General features: G+C 31.6%; 2 protein-coding genes across 2 annotated transcripts in view; one reads left to right on the forward strand and one right to left on the reverse strand.

Moving 5' to 3' along the window:
* Positions 1-551: 551 nt before the first annotated feature.
* LOC129224439 (zinc transporter ZIP1-like) lies at positions 552-13142 on the forward strand. Its single transcript, XM_054858894.1, has 2 exons — positions 552-1202; positions 12281-13142. Exons 1-2 carry the CDS (start codon positions 900-902, stop codon positions 12917-12919), a joined length of 942 nt encoding a protein of 313 aa, XP_054714869.1. The 5' UTR covers positions 552-899; the 3' UTR covers positions 12920-13142.
* Positions 13143-18809: 5667 nt separating this feature from the next.
* Positions 18810-19555, reverse strand: part of LOC129224800 (NBAS subunit of NRZ tethering complex-like) — a 148290-nt gene continuing 147544 nt past the window's right edge. The window contains exon 50 of the mRNA XM_054859349.1: positions 18810-19119. Coding sequence (XP_054715324.1) covers positions 18817-19119 — 303 coding nt within the window. The 3' untranslated portion in view covers positions 18810-18816. The remainder of the gene's footprint in view (positions 19120-19555) is intronic.

The raw sequence follows: 19555 nt of genomic DNA on the forward strand, positions 1-19555 counted from the left end.
AGGCTGCCCATTCGCGCCCTGTGACGTAGGCTCGTGACGTTTCAGAAGCGCGCACTTTTGCGCGTGGATTTTTAAAAATTCATTAAAAATCAACCACAGTGTTTTAAAATTCGGCGATGGTGAATTTTTTAGTTTTGAGGGTCAATTAACAATATCCAATAGCCAAAATATGAACATTTAATAGGTTGCAACTTCCCTATTCGTCTTAAAGAATCGCAGGGAAAAAAAGCGCCTGAAGAGTCCCTGATGCATTACAACGGCGCGATGATGTCAAGGACGAAATATGTCCTTAGAGTACAATCCCTACATTAAATTGTAATTCTATTGAATTATAAAATACAGCTTCGCTGATTTATTTTTTTTTTCACTCTGGAGTTATACGTTAATTAATTGTTCTTTTCGAAAAGCTCTGCTGCCAGGAGGAAGAAGTATCTACGTTATGCCGAAAAGAAGTGAATAAACTCTTCTTGACATTGTTTATATTAGTCAGCATCACACCAGTTACAGCTGGTTGAATACTTCGCTATTTTCTTTTTTCGCATGAATCATGATCATTCTAATGTTGTCAATCAAGCACATTAATCACACGAAGCACATAGAAAATAGAACGCTTTATCTCCATTAGATTTCGCTATTTCCCATCAAGTTCTTGTATGAGTTCTACTTATGTCTGCGCATCCATTTAAAAAAAAAAAAAAATTTAGTTACTTTTAGTTTGTTCCTGCCTGCATTAAAACACGCCCGTTTTCACTTCTTTTCCTAAAAAAATATTTTAATAATGATGTTAATACGAAAAGTGATAACCGGCATCAAAGTTCTATTACTTAATAAATAACTTTGGATTACTTACTGGTGTATTTTTTACGCTTCATAAACTGACACCAAAAAAATTTGCGAGCATGGAGCTTTCGTATGTAAAATTGGGTTCAGCTGTTTTCATGACAATTGTAACGTTTGCATTCACAATGCTACCACTATTTTTAATAAGACTAATTCGAAATACTTCTGGCGATATTCGTGTGGTCAGTTTCCTTAGTTGTTTTGGTGGTGGTGTGTTTTTAGCGACTTGTTTGCTGGATCTTTTCCCTGGTGTCCAAGAGCAAATGAATCTAGTCTTTAAAGAAACGAAAAGTGAATCTAATTTTCCTGTCAGTGAATTTTTATTGGCTTTTGGTTTTTTGACTGTCCTTATAACTGAACAGGTAAGAAAGTTTTTTTCCTTTTTATTGCAGTAGAGAAAGATGCATTTATACACCAGTGCAAGTAATTGCATATATAAGCTAGTATCAAGTTTTGTTAACTTGCAGAGTTCATTGAACTAGAGATTTATAAGTAAGATTTTAATTTAAGGGAAAAATTTGTACTAGCAACTCTTATTTTTGCTGCTTTTTTTTTTCTGTTTCAAGCTGGTGATTAATTTTTAAGCTGCCTTTAGTAAAAGCTTTTTCTTGCTACATTAAGGCTTTTCTTAAAAATTCAAGTTCTGATTTTGTAATGTAATTTATAAATATTTAATTTTTCGGCGAGTGTAATTTTTTTTAAAAATTTGTTCTTTGAATATAGTTTTTTGTGCACACTTTTTTTTTTTTTGGTTTGCAAACTCTGGATTGATAGTAACTAGATAAAATATGAATTGCATTCCCTTTTTATTTTAAAAATAAAGCTTTTGCAAGCATAAAATTTCTAATTCTATACAAGCATAAAAGCATGTTTTCAATAGAAGCACATCTTGGTTACGTTGGGCCAATTGTTTATTTCCTCCTCCAAAATTCGTATTTGGATATCGCTCAAAAGTTACTTAGTAAGCTTGCAAGAACTCCAAAAAAATTTCTTGATTTTTCAACAATATCTAGCCACACCCCTTTGGCCCTTTGACAATGACCCAAGGTTGCTATTTCGTCCACTTTTTCGCAAAAAGTCAGGGACAGAAGAAATTGGACAAAATGAAAAATCAATTGATTATCCATACGTAAATTTATTGTTATGGTGTAATAAAATTAATTATATTTCTAATACATTATATATTATGAATTAATCATTTAATTAAAATAGAATGTTTGTTAACTTTAGAATTTTATAAATCCAAAAATGTTTTTAATTGCACATTGGTGCAACTAATTTTAGATCATAATTCACTTAAAAGTAATAAAATTTAACAATGAATATAAGCTATTGGACGTGATTACACTATTATATATGTTACAATAGTAGAAATTAAACTCAATGAAATGCTTGGAGCATATACATGCAAAGCGAAGATTTATAGACTAAAAGCATTCTACTGTTATAATTTTCGAGTTTTTATTGATTTCACCCCATAGTAAAATATTCATGCACTCTGCATGTTTTTATGGATACATTAATGTCATATAAATTGGTATTTTAGTAGAGTTGTGGGTAATTCAGTACAGTGTACCAGAAGAGACTATAATAAGCAAGGGGGTAGATAGCTTTAAAATGGTCATTAATCTTCATTGGGAGACTAATAAATAGACTAGGAACAGCCTAGATGGGTTCAGTGCTTGTTGCTGATCATCACATTTATATTTGTATTACAAGAACAGATTTCACTTCATGTCAACATTTCCTTCATTAATATCAAGTATTTTTTTTTTTTTTTTTCAGTATGATTCTTAATGTTTTGAGACTTCAACCTTCAAAAACTTTTTATTTCTGCTTTTTAATTTTATAAATGCATTTATACCTCCACATCACAAATAAACATCTTAAAATGTACAGCTGATGTACAGTACATTATAACTTATTAAAACTCAATTGATTTATATATATATATATACACACTTACATAAACTTCAACTGATCTTAATTTTTTCATTTTCACTTTGAAATATTTTTCGATTGATTGTTTAATACACATTTACCCCAAAGCAGAATACTACACAACTAAATTTTCGACTTACATCGCAGAACAGATGCCTGAGCTGTAGAACAATTCTGTTCAAATGTGAGAAGAAAACTGATAAATTTTCTACAGAAATTCTGCAAGAATTTCAGTGAAATTTCTGCAGAAAAACCACAGTGTAGAAAATCTGCAAAAACTGCAGTGCCAAAAATCTGCAGAATTTGTGGTGCAGAAAATCTGTAGAAACTGCAAATGTAATACAAATGTCTTCCAACTCAAGATAGAATTTTGCTTGCAGATTTCTTAAAATTAGAACTAAGTCTAAAATTCTCGCAAATTACGATAATTTGGCGGAAAGCTCAAGATGTTGAATTCGATAAGTCCTTTGTAGGACTTTCCCAATCGATCTTCATCCACTGCCATTTCGGCCATACACGTATGTTTTGGAAACATGCCAACATTGAAATACAGTGGCTCCCAAAAGTGTTCGTACACCTACGACTTTCAATGAAATATGCCCTTATCGATTGGTTAGAATTAATATTTCCGAATAGGTACTTTATTATAAGATCTATGATCTATTTTTAACAAAACTACATGAAAATTTTTAATAAAACATTTTAACTTAATTTTTAAAAAATCAAAAACCAAAAAGTGCCGGAAATTTTATCTCACAAAAGTCTTCGTACACTTTGAAAAAAGTCAAAAAATTAGTAAATAATCTAACCTTTTAGTAAGTTATTATTTAGTAGAATATCATGCAGTAACAACAACAGCTTTTAAACATCTGGAAATAGATTTCATTGTTTTTTCTTTCTTTTTTGCGCAATTTCTGAGTAAGTGTTCAGCCGCACTACGAGTCTTACTGTTTCTAGTTCGCTTTTCGTTTGAATGGTGTATTTTCGTAATCTAGCCACCAGATATCTCCAAATATGTTCCATTTAGTTTAAATTTGGCGATTGAGGAGATATTTCTAAGCTTAAGGACAAATTTTGAGGCACCAAACGCGAACGTGTGCTTCTTATCGTTATCTTGATAAAAAACAAAGTTGTTTCCGATTACCAAATTTTGGGCTAATAGTTTAAAATTGTTTTTTTAAATATTTAAATGAACAGCATAATTCATTATTTCGCCAAAAAATTCCAAATTTCCAAGTCCTGATGCTGAGATACACCCTCACACAAGAACACCTTCACCGTCCTGATTAACTGATCCAACTAAGTTCTTAAGATTAAATTCCTCATTTTTTTTCTTCCATTTACAATTATACAACAATTTAACCCAAAATGTTGAATTTATTTTCATCTATAAGTAAGACGTTGTTCGAAAACGTTTTGAGCTTATTTATCATTGATTTTCCGACGGAAAGCGTAAGCTTACTGTTTTTCGCACGAACAAGAATATTTCTGCGGGAAGAGGTCTCATTTAATCCAGCTAATCAGAAACCTTAGCCAACAATTTTAGGTAAAAATTAAATGTAAAATGTTTCATTCAATTCTGCAGAAACTTTTTCTGTTCTGAAATGTGTATTTTTCATGTTTTTTTTTTTTTTTAACTGCAAACCTCTGATCACGCTGCTTTGTTAACTTTGCCAGTTGACCTTTTCTTACCTTGTTTTCGATCCGATTTCTATCTTAAAAGTATTTTATCAAGCATTTCACTATAGAATGATATAAATTAACCAATTTAGAGACATTTCTAACCAATTTACCGGTACTGTGAGGGAAGAAATCAAATTTCCAATCGTGTTTTTTGTTTTCTACGCATACCTGCCATTTAAAAATTATAAGCAGAATATTAGGGAATAAATACATAAAAAATTAAAGGCAAATGACTTTATAGTATCTTTACAATGCAAAAATAATAAAAAAAACCACATATGATAATTTTAATTATGAATTTATTGGAAAATATTTCAGTGTACGATGACTTTTGTGGCGTATCTCTTCTCTGTCTCTTTGTTTTTTGACAAATTTGAAAAATAAAATCTGGTAATATTTTGAAAAAAAAAACTACTGGGTTTTATTAAGAATGGCATAGGAATGGTGTGGAAAAAAATTGGACTTCATATTCGAATTCATTTTTGCGTTATTTTGGTTTTACTACAAAATTTCAAGGTGTACGAACACTTTTGGGAGTCACTGTACGTCCATCGCCAGAAATTGCGTGTCTTGTTTGAGATTTCAATCCCTCCTTTGCATTCAGAAAATATTTCAATTATTTAGAAAATTTTGAAGTTTTTATTACGTGCAACCCAATCAACTCATTTTAATTTATTATTTTAGTAATTTAATTATTTAGTAACATTATTTTAATTGCTCCTTCATGCCATGTAAAATTTACCAAAAAAAATGTGGTTTGCCCCCCTAGGTTCGGATTTTTATAAAATTTTGTATCTTTGCTTTTTTAGAAAGCAAAAAATCTATTTTTGGAGAATCTCAATCAGTATAGTTTAACACCTTGTTAAAGCTTTTTTGATTTTGTAGTTTTCATGATCAACTAATTTTCCAAATTCAGTGCTTTTTAATTAGTCATTTGGTTGAAAGCTGTGATGTTTCTGGAAATATCTCATTTCCACATAAATAAATAGCAACAGTCCAGTTAAAAAAAAAAAAAACCTATATGAAACGATTTTGAATTTTGGCACCCAATTTGTGGAAAACGTCACGTTTTTTCGTGTACAATGCTTGAAGTACTTGCAGAACAATTTTCGTCAAACGATTTTACGTTGCAGAACATCCAAAAGCATTCTGCTTTGAGGATTGAATTCCTAAATGAAGTTGTAGATGACCTTTGATATTGGCAGACGGGGGGGGGGGGGGGGGGATGGTCTTTTCAGAAAATTTTAAAATTATAATTTTAAAAACACAATTTTAAACCAAAAATTTTTGAAATCATAGAATCTAATTGCATAAAATGTGCTATTTTATGCAATTTTAGGGGATTTTGAGGTGGAGGAGTTCAAATTTCATTCCCTACCGATTTCTGAAAGTTGAAGGATTGAAAACGTTATTGCAGGAAATTGTTGGAAACGTTTCAATAAATGGTTTTCTACCATGAGTTTCATTAAATATTTTTACATCATTCCATTTTTTTTTTTTTTTTTTGAAAGTGTTCAATTGATTAACTGTACAGAACTATGTCAAGTGGACCAACATGCAGCAAGCATGGGGTACGTTGGTTCCCATTATGAAAACAACTTCTATAACAATTTTAATGATAAATATTTAATATTATCCAATATTTTAACTAAAGTACGTTCTATTAATGTTAAGCATGAAAAAAAGTTAAAGATCAATATAACATTATATTGACAAACTGCTACTTTTGCGCGATTTATGCCAAAACCATCTACATTTACTCAAGAATCAGCACTGGAGTCTTCATCAAATTCACTGTTGCTATTACAGTGAAACTTCTATGGAGCGACCGCTCTTAGTTCCTGAAAAAAGTGGTCGTTAATAGAGGTTGGTTGCTCTTAGAGGTAGTTTTACAACTTGCAAAAAGAAATAGTAGCACCAATAAAAATTGTTTGTGTTCTGTTTACTCTATCTTTCCAATTTTTAATATAAAATGTACTTCTAAAATTATTTTTCCATTTAGAAAATAATTCACTTTCAAATACGAAGAGTTTTGCTCGATTCAGATTCTTTGATTTGGTGAAAAACTTTGTTTCTTGTTTATCTTTCAGCTACAAATTGACGTCTTTATCACTGGTGTAACCATGAGTAAATTTTAGATCCATGCATGAGCCTACCTATTTCTCAACTGTTCAAAAATGAGCTTAAAATAGATCCTGATCACTAAAATAACATAGGAATGTCCCTGTTATATTTGTAAACTTCTGTCCATATCAACCTCACAATGACATACCCATGCCTGACCGGCAGCAAGATATACATGTGTCACCTTTAAGGATCATTTTCTCTAAACTGATAATTCTGCACATAAAAATGTAAAAAAAAAAAATTCCTTGAAAAACTTTTTTTTTATTGTATCTAGATAGTCTTCATATCAATAAAATAAAGTCAGCAAAAATATTTTTAATGTTTAGTACTGGAAAATTGGTTTTTAAATTTTATGTCGACAGAGGAAGGACTACCTGTTACAGGGGAAGGACAACCTGTTACAGAGGCATAACAATCTGATACAGGGGAATAACAATAAAAATCATACAATACTTCATGATTTCAACATTTATTAATTAAAACAATAAATAAGGTGCAGAGTTTGAAACGTCTTAGGATGAAAAATCTTTTTAATAAAACTCATTTTCCTGTGATCGTGTTTCATAGGGTATTGGGGCTAAAATTTTGCATTTTATGTCTTCTTTCCTATGTAAGCAAAGATCACCATACGCTGGCTACTTGTGAAATTTAGTATATCCAACTCGTTCCATCTCATCAACCTCATATTCCCCATTGCCTCTTGATTGCAGTACTTTTTCCGGATATAACTCGATCATAACTCACACTGATCCAGCCCCCTGCTTTTAGATGTTCTGGAACAATAAAGTATACAATCATAAGTATAAGCAAATAAAGTTGCACTTACAAAAATACTTTTTCTTCTAAAATTTAGCTTTGTTGGTCATTCCTATGCCTTATATGAGACAAGAGAATGACCACAGGGGAATGACAAAAAGTAAGGAAAGCTTGTCTCTCTTCATGACCACATGCATCATAATTATTGGAATTATCTTGGAGAACTCAATTAAAATAGATTGAATCATTGTTTTAGTATTTTTGTAAAATATTTAAGCTAATAAAAATTATAGGGTAATGACAATGAATAAAAATATTTATCAAGATTTTAAAGTAAATCACTATTAATGCAGTAAAATTAGCTCAAAAAATGGCCAAACCCAAACATCCACAAAAAAAGTGAAACCTGTTGTAAATTATTTCTTACCCTTCCAGCAAGAAGGGGTAAAAAGTCCCAGCACTTTGCGCGTCGAGTATTGGGGGGAAGGGGGGGGGACGAAATAATCCTCTATTTAAATAAAAATAATTTCTATTACTTAAAAAAATTCTCAAACCTCGCAGAAACCACTCTATAAGTAAAACATTTACTATAATAGTAAACTCTCACAGAAAAAATTCTAATTAACAGGGGTGCACAGGCGGGGGGGGGGGGCGAGGAATGGGGGGGTTGTCCATGGAGCAGCTTTGCATCACTGAAATTTTTAAGGCAGTTTTTCCAAGGGGTATTTTTTCTTCTTTAAGGACTTTTTTTCTGGATGGGTACTCCGTCACACTTAAGGGGTGCGCCATCGCTTTGAGGGGGGGGGGGGGTAACCCTGAATTTACATTCTAGAATCAACTATTGCAGTGAAGTTTACAAAAAAATTTCCCTGACTTAAACTTTTCCGAAGTACAAAACGCCTTACAATGATATGGTAATATCAGAATGATAATTCTAAAAGATCTAAGCGAGCTCAGTAACCAAATTATTTGTGACTGGAGTGATTAAACTGTTTAGAGCGCTGGAAAACAAAATTCCTGTGCAGCATAAAAAAAGTCCAAATTGACCGAAGTTTCCCTACTTCTTCTTGATTTACTTACTTCAACTTTTCTACACTCTTTTGCCATCACCGTAAGGGTGGGACAAACCGGAATTGCCAATAGTGAGACTGGCAATGCTGCAATTCTGCATCCTCTAAGTCGGTGGGGGTTCTCATTTGCAAACACCAAGCTACCTCTTTTACGCAGCTGGTTATGTGAATTATGCTAAATATGTGGGCATATACTTGCAACACTATCAGAAACTTTTGAGTACATTATGCGATAAAAAAAATTTGATCACATCAAACATCAGCTATCCAACGATCTATCGCAGTGACAAATTCAGGTGGTCTAGAACCTATAGTGATTCAACGATAGAATAAGTCTTGATGAGAGCAATGAGCAATACAACAATAGAATGCTAAATATTTACACCTTTTTGTCTCCTAGTTTGGAAATCACAATCCGTTTCTAAAGCCCCCAGAAGTTTCTTCCCTCTCAAGTTGGTAGTGGTATTGCTCGTTGATGATAAGGTGAGTTGCGATGAGACCTTGAACGTTCGGGTAGTAACATCAAAGGATATTGAAGGCAAAAAATTTTGTGGCATTTCTTTGTAAAGGAGGTAAACATTTATGTCTTTGCTTCTGTTACGAAAGTAGTTACTATCTGTAAAGATGTGTAAGCCCAAACCATCTTTTACACCGAATGGTATGAACAGTAAAGATGGAATAACAAATTGCTAAAAACTTCTGGTACGAGTTATGCGCTGATCCTCCATCAGTATTCGATGAATCTGGTTTCAGAAGGAAAGAAAGCTTGTATCGTTAAACTGCTATTATCTGAAGCAAAAGGTTCATCCACCATCAGAGAACGAACAGCTGTTGTCATATATGAGGCAGTCGTGAGAAGCAAAGGGATGTAAGTGGACATTTTCAAGTTTTGAATAAAACGCTTTTAAAGATAAGATCCTAGGTAGGCTTTCATTGATTTTCTTTTCTAAATCAAGCTGTATAGAAGCAACTACCAGATCTACTAGTACCATTTCTTGCCCCAAGATAGAGGAGAGGTTCACCAACCATTCGTACTGGTTGTCTCCAAATTTTTAATTTTGCCACTTACATCCCTTTGCTTCTCACTGCCTCATATGTAATAGATGGAAGATACCTGCTTGATTATATTTTTGGTAATGATATTTAAACTTCAAGGAAATATGCCAGCAATGCAATGTATAAGTCACTTGTAAGTATGGGAAAGCTAGTGTCATTTTTGATGGGTGCAAAGAAAGCACCACAGAAATATAATCTGCGTCCTATTACAACAGCCAAGCCTTCTGCTCTAGAAGACTTTCTGCGTCTCAAATCTTGTGCTTGCTCTGAGAGGTTCATTGGATATAGTGAATGTTTGAAAAGTCTGAAAGTGGACTGAAGAGCTCAATTATATGCACAAACTGTGTTAGACATAGCTGCAACAATAACGATTTTGCTGAGGATATAGATTCCAAAAAACATCTTGATAACGAAGACTTTTTGTTACAAGCTTAGGAGAAATCATTTGAAAGCAAAAAACAGTTCAGCGTAATGCTTCTGGTCATTTAATCAAATGTGCACCATCAGAGGGGGTGGGGGGGAAGGATAATATTTTAGTATATAATTTCGTTTAGGGATCTGAGCTACTGTTCTTATGGCGGTGGACAGTCCTGATTTAATACATTTTAGATTTGCATGAAATAATACTTCTACTTGTAATAAAAGGTGGGGGGGGGGGGGGGCTGAGGATTTATTTTATTTGGAAGAGGGGGGGTTCTGTAGCTTTGAGAGGAGGTGCACCATCGCTCTTGGAGGATGGACATACTTGATTTCTAACTTTAACTTAGCATAAAATAATGTTTCCATATGAAATGTATGGAGGGGGGTTCGGGGGTACTGCTTCGTTTTACGGGGATAGGGGGGCTCTGTAGCATTGGTGCGGCATGTCATCCCTCTTGGGGGTCAAACACCTTTAATTTCATGCTTTTAAATTTAGTATAACATAATATTCTCACTTTAAATTTAGTCTAAAAATTCTGGAAAAATACCCAAAATAGCAATTTTTAGATGCCCCCTATCCAAAAACCAGATGCACAATGGGGTGGGACTTTTTACCTGTTCTTATTGGGAGGGTAATAAACAATTTGCAACAGGTTTAGCTTCTTTTTTTTTTGGATGTTTGGGTCCGACCCCTATTTTTACTGTACTATATTCTTTACATGCCCATGTTGATTTTGAAATCCTAAAAAGACTCAAGATGGCTTCCCTAGAAGTGTTGCCAGCTGTATAAAAGTGTTTTAGCTAATAAAAGTGATGCCAGTCATTATTTAAAAAAAATTATTTTTGTTACGACTGGGGAATGACGGCAAAACTGAAGGACTGAAGAAATACATTTTTAGGCTTGATGGCAGTTTTTAATAATTGAAATCTCAAAAAATGAAATTATATTGTTCTTAACTTTGTTTCTGAAAGCTGTTTTCATACAAATTTAGAGGTAGTGACACACAGGGGTAGTGACACATTTCTTTGAAAAAGATGTTATTTTAAGTGGCGCAAATTTATGAAAAATATTTTTTAACCTATTATAAAGGCAAAAGAGTGTGTAATTGAACTATTTTGGCATTTGTTTGATTTTTCAAAAAGCTTACATTGTACAATTTTTGCGAAGGACCTAAAAATCGTCGTTTAGGGAAAATGACCCTTGATTCTTTTGGGACTCAAAACAGAGGGACACTGGGTACAAAAAGAATTCGTTTGAAACTCTCCAAAGAATAATTTTACCACCTTATTCTAGTTTCTTTCCACTTTCGTTACCAAGAGTAATTGATGTGTGTGCTTTCTTTCCTTCTCTCTTTGGGTTTTCTCTAACTGAAAATTCCTTCATTTATTGATGCTGAGTTAAACAATTAGCCGGTCATTGTGAAAGGTCTCTGTGGTCTTTCCTAGAGGATTTTTAACATTGAGTAGATACAAGATGAAATTGGTGTCTCAGAAAATTGGTCTTTATATAGAGGTGATCACTCATAGAAGTTTCAGTGTACTGGGATTTTTCTTTTCTTTTTCTAAAAGTTTTTGTTTTTTGTGGGTTTTCTAAAAGTGGACCAGCATACCCTGGGGTCTTGGTCTGAAGAAATGCCATTTTTTCGGTGATAAAAAATAAAGAAGCGACAAATAATTATGAACTAAAAAAACCATGGGTGCGGCATGCATGCAAAATTTCAAGGGGAGTGGGAAGGGGCTCAGATATTTCCCCCATGGAAACCAATTTCAGTACAGATTAGAGTTATTGAAATTTGACATTTTTAATAACGTATTCATTAATGGCTGGAGAAGAAATGTTTTTGATTTTTGCAAAGAAAAAATTACTAAAAGCAAAGAAGTTCTAACTTCTAAAGGGGGGGGGGGGCTTGAACCCCCACTTGTCCCCATATATGGGCGCCTATGACAAGAACTTACTTAAGGAGAGGAGTTCAATTTATTACTCCATTTTTCATTAAAACCATTCAAAAAAAAAAAAGTTACAGACGAATGAAAATTACTCAGCACTGAAAAATAGCAATAAAATTTATTTCTGAAATAAAATTTGTTCAGTATAGTTGTACCATGTTATTTTGTTACGGGATTAGCATGACTATAGGGGTTATTTGTTGTTATAAAGTAAAATAAAACATATTAGTATTAGTAGAATTAAAATTATTGAGACCATTTAAAAATGCCCAGCAGTCAGACAAGCCCCGACACCCTCTAAATAAAAAAAAAAATTGTCCTTGTTTTTCAGTAACGTCAGTATTTTTTATGCACATAATGTCTCTTTCATGGTGTTCCTTGTGTTTTTCCAACCTGTTTTCATAAAATGATTTTTGCTAATTCATTCAATCTCGTTCCAGATAGTGCTCACTTTTCAAGATAAAAGGGACAAGAACATAACAGATGAGAAAGTTCCGATTTTGAATGATGTTGATAATCTTCATGAACCTGCTCAAAATAATGTTGCAAATTATGGATCCATCACTGCTGATCCGGAATTGCATGATCATGAAATTTCATTTCATCAGGATTTAAGTTCTCATTCAATTCTCCGATCTGTATTATTAGTGTTTGCCCTCTCATTACATTCTATTTTCGAGGGTTTAGCAATTGGTTTGCAAACATCAACTCAAAATGTTGTTCGCATTTTAGTAGCAGTACTGATTCATAAGTGCATTATTGCTTTCACTTTAGGCCTAAATCTTGTTAACAGCAAGCTGAGGAAATGTGATATTGTAAAAGGAAATATTTTTTTCTCCTTGACATCTCCAATAGGGATCATTGTCGGTTTCCTTGTTGTTGATTTTATAAAAGGAGTTGCAATGCTGATTGCTAGTGGAGTTTTGCAAGGGTTGGCAGCTGGAACATTCCTTTATGTCACTTTCTTTGAAATCCTGCCTCACGAGTTGAATTCAGGGCGGGATCGTATGCTGAAAATGCTTTGTCTTGTGCTTGGCTTCTCAGTTGTAACACTGTTATTAACATTTCTACCCGATTAAAATATGTTGATATAAAGTTTATTCGACAATGTTTACCAAAACAACTATTTATTTCAAAGACTGTATTGTATATCTTTATTCTGAGCATTTTGTTTGATATTTAGATATTGTGATTTTAATCATATTTGACGACTTTCTTTGTGTAAATTTCAGAAAGAACACCTTTTTTTCTATCGTAGTGTTTGTATTAATTTTTGCTCAATGTAAAAAAAGTTTTAACTTGTGAATTTGTATACAATTTAGTGCTGCATCAGTACTTATTGTCACTTCACTTAATAGGCACTAGATTTTTTTCCCAAAAGCAGAGATACAAAGAAACAAAAAATGGAAAGTTTTATAACAATTCCAAGTGTATATTTTTTATTAATTTTTTTACCTATCTATGTTTGAAAATAATAATGAAGAATTAAAGTAATGAATTCTGCTTGCAAAGAAATGTTGTAAATTACATGTGTTCAATGAGAAATACTGATTAGTGCAAAACATTGACAAAGTTTTGATAGAAATATCATATATATATATATATACATATATTTTTTTAAAAAGCATTTAGACTATTATTATTTGTAATGTGTGCAATTTATATACTTTCTTCTTCATAAAAACCATATATCTTTTTTTTTTTTTTTTTTCAATGTATTCCTTAGGATTATTTTTGTAATATGTAAGTTATTTTTAAAACAATTTAAGTTTTATTCAATGATGTTTGTTCTTCTATGGAACAAAACAGTTAAAAACCTTGTGTGAAAACTTGAATTATTAATTTAAGTTATATAATAGCTTATTAAATACATTAAAGCAACAAGAGCTGAAAAAATACATTTGTAAATTCGGGATATTTCTGAATAAAATAGTAATAAAGTACACATTTTATTCAAAATTTAAAATTGATTTTTTACTGTGTATTTTTGCTGTACTTGTGATATTTTATAGTTTGTGCATCCGTGGTACAATTCTCATGTGGCATCCACATAAGAATTTACATCTTGCATTGTAAATATCAAAAATATTTGAACTTGCATTTATCTGAATACATTTATAATATCTTCAACTGATAAAATGCAATTTACATGTAAGAAATTTAATAAATGCAAATAATTTAATTTGGCCAGTGGTTAGGGAGTGAAAATAAGTCGAATACGGAAGTAATTGGTGGAAAGCAGGAAATTGCTTTAACGTATACCGTATGGGTCTGGAATGATCATACTAAGTGAGCTTTAGCAGTTGCACACAAATTAGTGACAAAAAACACCTGTTTTTTCATTAAAAAGTAACAATCTCTCAAAAATAACTCTTCCAACGGCCATACATATGGGCAGATTGCTTGTAGAGATTAAATCCTGAACAAATGAGTATCTACAGTATATATTTTTGTTAAATACTAAGCGCACAACGTAATTTCAAAGTTAGGCTCAAATCACTAATCAAGCACTTCAAGCCAGAACTACCTTTCCCATTCCTGCCGGCCCTCCCCGAGAACCTCTTGGAATAGAACGCCATGACACTAAAACATATGGCGGGTCATCAAGTGAACATACTAGATGCTGCTGAAAACAATTTATTTCATGCAGAACTTATTTTAGTTCTTAAAGGAAGCACAAAAATACCGATAGGTTAATTTCAAGTACAGCTATCCAGAGGAAATGATTCATTTTGAGTGACATAATTTGAAATAGAAAATCAGTATAGTGTTCAGTGTAAAGTTTTCCAGTTCACTTTTCTTGAAGTAAATCAATTTTTTAATTTATACAATTTGAAGAAAACTTAATAATATTATATGTTTTGCTATGAGAAATGGTATTATATCAGCTGCAGTTTAGGAAATCAGCATAAAATATTACAAATTCAAAGTTTTAAGGAAATGGGCAATAGCAGGAGTCTGTCCAGGATTTTTCACAGGGTCCGTTTTTTGTGAAAAATCAAATAATTTCGCAAAAAAAAAAAAAAAAAAAAATTTTTTTTTTTTTTTTTTTGTTCAAACGAAATTTTATAATTTAGAGATGGCACAAACTGCATCAATTAAACTTAAAGTTGAGTGCTTTCCTCTTCTATGTCGAGAATATCATTTTGGAGTGTTTTTCTGATATTTGGCGGGGGGGGGGGGGGCATCGCTCTCTCAAGTATCAATATTTATCTACCATTCTACATTATGTTAAATTATACTACAAATATTTCTGTCCAGTATTTAAAATAATTGTAATAAAAAATAAATAAATAACATAAAATTCAGAATAGGGTTCAGCATTCAACTTTGTGACCCAAGACACTCTTGAAAAGCACAGAATTTCGTTTAAAACTTATAAATTCCGTGATTTTAACGAAAATAAAAAGTTATTTTAATTGTTTACCTCTTAACAAAGCGTAATAAACATCAAAAATTCGAAAAATCGGATTCCGATAGCGGATGCAAAGAGATCGCAATTCTCAAAGTGAAGGAATCAAAAGTATAAAAACGACTTGTAAAAGAAATATTTTTGATTAAATTATTTTAAAATTGCATTTTAAGTCCTATGATAAACATTTCATTAACATCTGTGGACACAGTTGAAGCAAAAAAATAAATAAATAAATAAATCAATAAAATACATAAATAGATAAAATAAAATGAACCATCTATTCAGCATTTTATTTTTTGACCCTTAACAGAAAATGGAATTTTGCTTTAAAAACTTGAAATGAGAGTTTTAACAGAAATAAAGAGAATTTCATTTATTTGCATCCTAATAAAACGAAGTTAGCTCGAAAAAAGAACAAAATATGATTCTCCTATCGGATGTTAAAAGATTGCATTTTTCAAAATGTAGACATCTAAAAAAAAAGTTAATTAAAAGAGTTTATTTAAAGTTAATCATCCTTGTTAGCATCGAAAAATCAAAACCCATATAATTTTCTCCCTAAATAACAAATATCGCACCGCACCGTAAAAACGCAAATATTGACAAGCTAGTAAAATGATGAGAATATTTTCTAATCAAGTCATTATAAAGGTTCAACACCAGACGCTAAGTGGTGATAATTTTGAAGTTTATAACCCTATCTGAAGCGATCATATTTTTCCCCACCCTTACTATCCTTTTGCAGTTCTAAGTTCATTTCGCAGATATATATTATTATTGTTAATTAAATCATGAGCGGGGAGAAAAGTGCTTACCAATGCCTTTTCAGAAAAGTTTACAACAACACAGCTGCTAATTAGCTGTGATAAAACAAACAAACAACCATTATATTTATTTGGCAGTAGCAATTATTTATCGCTTGCAGGAGCACCGCAAGAGTGCCGATTTTTTTTTTTTTTTTGCAAAATTAGCAGATTTTGTATAAGCTAATCCCTCTAATTTGACTTCAAAAAAGGTTCCAAAAATTATCGGTATATACACAGAAATATGCGTTTATACACAGAAATATGCGTTATTTTGCTTTCAGATTTGCTCTTTCAATAAACAATTTGTGAAAGATCCGTTTTTGTTTATCAGAATTTTGTGAAGGGTCCGTTTTGGTTGATCGGGATTTTGTGAAAGGTAGGTTTTGGTTGATCGGATTTTTGTGAAGGGTCCGTTAACGGACCCAAATATCCTCTGGCCAGACCTCTGAATAGATTAGTATTTTTTTTTTAAATAAATATTGTATTATTACAACAAGAATTAAAGTACAAATGGCAATCATCTGGACTTGAAAAAAGTTATTTTCCTACTAACAGAGTAAAATTGCAAATATTAAAAGAAAAAGTGAAAAGTTAATATAAGCATCAACTTAAAGTAATTTTCGAAACATAGCTAAAAAGTTTTAAAAATTCAGACACATAAACACAAACTAAAGAATTTGCACACATGACTATAAAGAAAATTAGTTCAGAAATGCAAAAATAGTTTCTCAGAGTATGTATAGTGAAATTACATTCGATTCTTATTTAAGATATTTTTTTTCCTAGGTCAGCAGTAATTCATTAAAAAATATTCATCTTTTTAACAAACGATAGACGATAAATAAAAATTCACACCTATTTCCATGAATGCTCAACTTTTGCATTTCATCAGTGCGTGATTTCTTCAACACATACACAATTAAGTGTAATTTTACATACAGTTAAGAGTAGTTGGAAAAGTATTAGACATGCGAACATAGACACAGGAAACACATTAGACATAGGAAAAATGTTATTACGATAACTTGAAGTACAAAGGGCATAATAGATCAGGCATAAGAGTTTTTAACAGTATTTAGTATATATACGTGAGTCACCTAAAATATGCTGACATTTGAAAACATGCGTAAGTTTAACAATGCTTGAGATGGTGATAGAAAACAACACATTTTCTCGCTTAATTTGACATGATAGTATTATGGCTGCTTTCAACAAAAATTTTGAATTCCACGTTCTTTGACTTCAATCATGTCACCTTCCTTATATAATTTATCCCAAATCACACACAAGTCAGTCACGTTTTTCCCAAATAGTTCACTCACGTAATCACTCATTGAGCTATATAGTACCATTTCTCACAGCAAAGCATTTAATATTATTAAGTTTTCATCAAATTGTGTAAATTAAAAAAATGATTTACTTCAGGAAAAGTGAACTGGAAAACTTTTTTACCTTGAACATAATACTGATTTTCTAATTCAAATTATGTCACTCAAAATGAGTCATTTTCTCTGGATATTTCTACTTGAAATTAACCTAAGAGTATTATTGCACTTCCTTTTAAGAACTAAAATGAGTTCTGCCTGAAAACAGGATCATTTTTCATTTCTTTGTTACATTGTAATGAAATAAATTGTTTTCAGCAACATCTAGTATGTCGACTTGATGAATACGTACCTGGGTAGCTGCTTCCTTAGATAGGAAAGCCCCGCCACATGTTTTAGTGTTGCGGCGTTCTATTCCTGGAGGTCCCGGAGAGGGCCGGTGGGAGTGGGAAAGGTACCTTCTGGCTTGAAGTGCTTGATTAATGATTTGAGCCTAACTTTAAAATTAAGTTGTACGCTTAGTATTTAACAAAAATATATAGTGTAGATACTCATTTTGTTCGGAATTTAAATTTCTACAATTAATCTGCCTATATGTATCGCAATTGGAAGAGCTAAATTTGTGAGATATTGCTACATTAATGAAAAAACAGGTGTTTTTTGTCACTAACTTGGGCGTAACGGCTAAAGCTAACTTAGTAGAAGGGGGAAAACTTAGTATGGTCATTCCAGACCCATACTGCATAGATTAAAGCAATTTCCAGCTTTCCACCAATTACTTCCGTATTCAACTCTCCAACCACTTGGCTAAACTGTTTTCAAATTATTTATGTTTTGTAACATTACACCCTCATTTGTATCTTTTAAATAGGCTTAACAGTTAACCCAGGCTGTAACCAGAAGGGGTTATTAGACACTGGTAAAACAATTGCACGAAAATGTTCTACGGTCACTAATTATTAATATCATCAACTTTCCTGGTTAAGTGCTTAGCCTATTCGAACGTTATCCTACTGATTTGTGTTTAATTGACATTTTAATGTTTCTTAAATACTTTATTTGGAACTCTTAAAATTAAAATTGCATTTTGAATTATATATTGTGAAGTAGTTTCAAATTTTCATAATATGATTTTAAGCATTTTAGAGATTTTACCTTTTTGGACGAAATTTATTTTATCTAGCATTAAAAGTATTAATTTTGTATTGAGAAATGTTTCCATATTCTTTATTTAAATTTTTACTTTTTAAACTGTTTTAACTTGAACCTTGCAAAATGTATAAAATTCATTTTTTGATCCTATGTAGGGTTTGATATTTGTGTAATTATTTTATACAGGCAGTATATTAAAATAACATTTTATTTATATGTATTTTATATGTATAATACATTTTTTAAAAATTATTTTACACACCATAATTACATAAATTTTAAGATTTATTTACAGAAATCCACCTATGTAGAACATGTATTGCCGAAGAGAAAGTACTGAGACCAGAATGAGTTGAACATTTAATTTGTAAAAGACTTCCAGCTTCAAAAGTATAGCCAGCCTCATGCAATTCTTTTATCACATTATCAATTAACATGTAATCTTCCTGATGGCTGTCATCTTGGCAATGCAGTAAAAATTCTATTGCAGGTTTATATAAACCAGTGGAAATTATTTTTGCCACCAGGTTTCTTTTCAAAATCAAATGTAATAGTTCAGTATCATAGTCTTCTGGTGTGATCTAGTAATAGAAAATAAATAAAATTAATAGTAATAAAAGTTACATTTAAAAATAAAATGTATGTATACTCTTTATAATTAGCTTAGTTGAATTCAAGTTTATAGAATTTAGTTTGCAGTTAAGAGTTTTACTGATAGTTAAAATCCTGTCAGCTTTTTAATGATCAACTTAATATTTAGATATATTTCCTCAAATTTAGGCATTTTATCATAAGGAATAAATTACATGTTATGAGTTTTAACTGAGATTTCATTGCATATATGTTAATTGTATACATACAGTGCTGTAGTTGAAAAAAAAATGTTAGGGAAAACTCACCTTGGGGTTTGGAGGCAATAGTTTAAAAAAAAAAAAAAATTACATTTGCTAACTACAGCACTGCATACATATGAATGTCTTAATAAAAATAGCAAAACATTTTAGCAATTTATCCTCC

This window comes from Uloborus diversus, chromosome 6 (genome assembly GCF_026930045.1).
Source record: "Uloborus diversus isolate 005 chromosome 6, Udiv.v.3.1, whole genome shotgun sequence".
In the NCBI taxonomy this organism is placed as follows: Eukaryota; Metazoa; Arthropoda; class Arachnida; order Araneae; family Uloboridae; genus Uloborus; species Uloborus diversus.

Coding starts and splice junctions, on each gene's coding strand:
- LOC129224439 (XM_054858894.1), top strand. CDS start 900: ATGGAGCTTTCGTATGTAAAATTGGGTTCAGCTGTTTTCATGACAATT. Junction 1,203..12,280: donor CTGTCCTTATAACTGAACAG/GTAAGAAAGTTT, acceptor ATCTCGTTCCAG/ATAGTGCTCACTTTTCAAGA.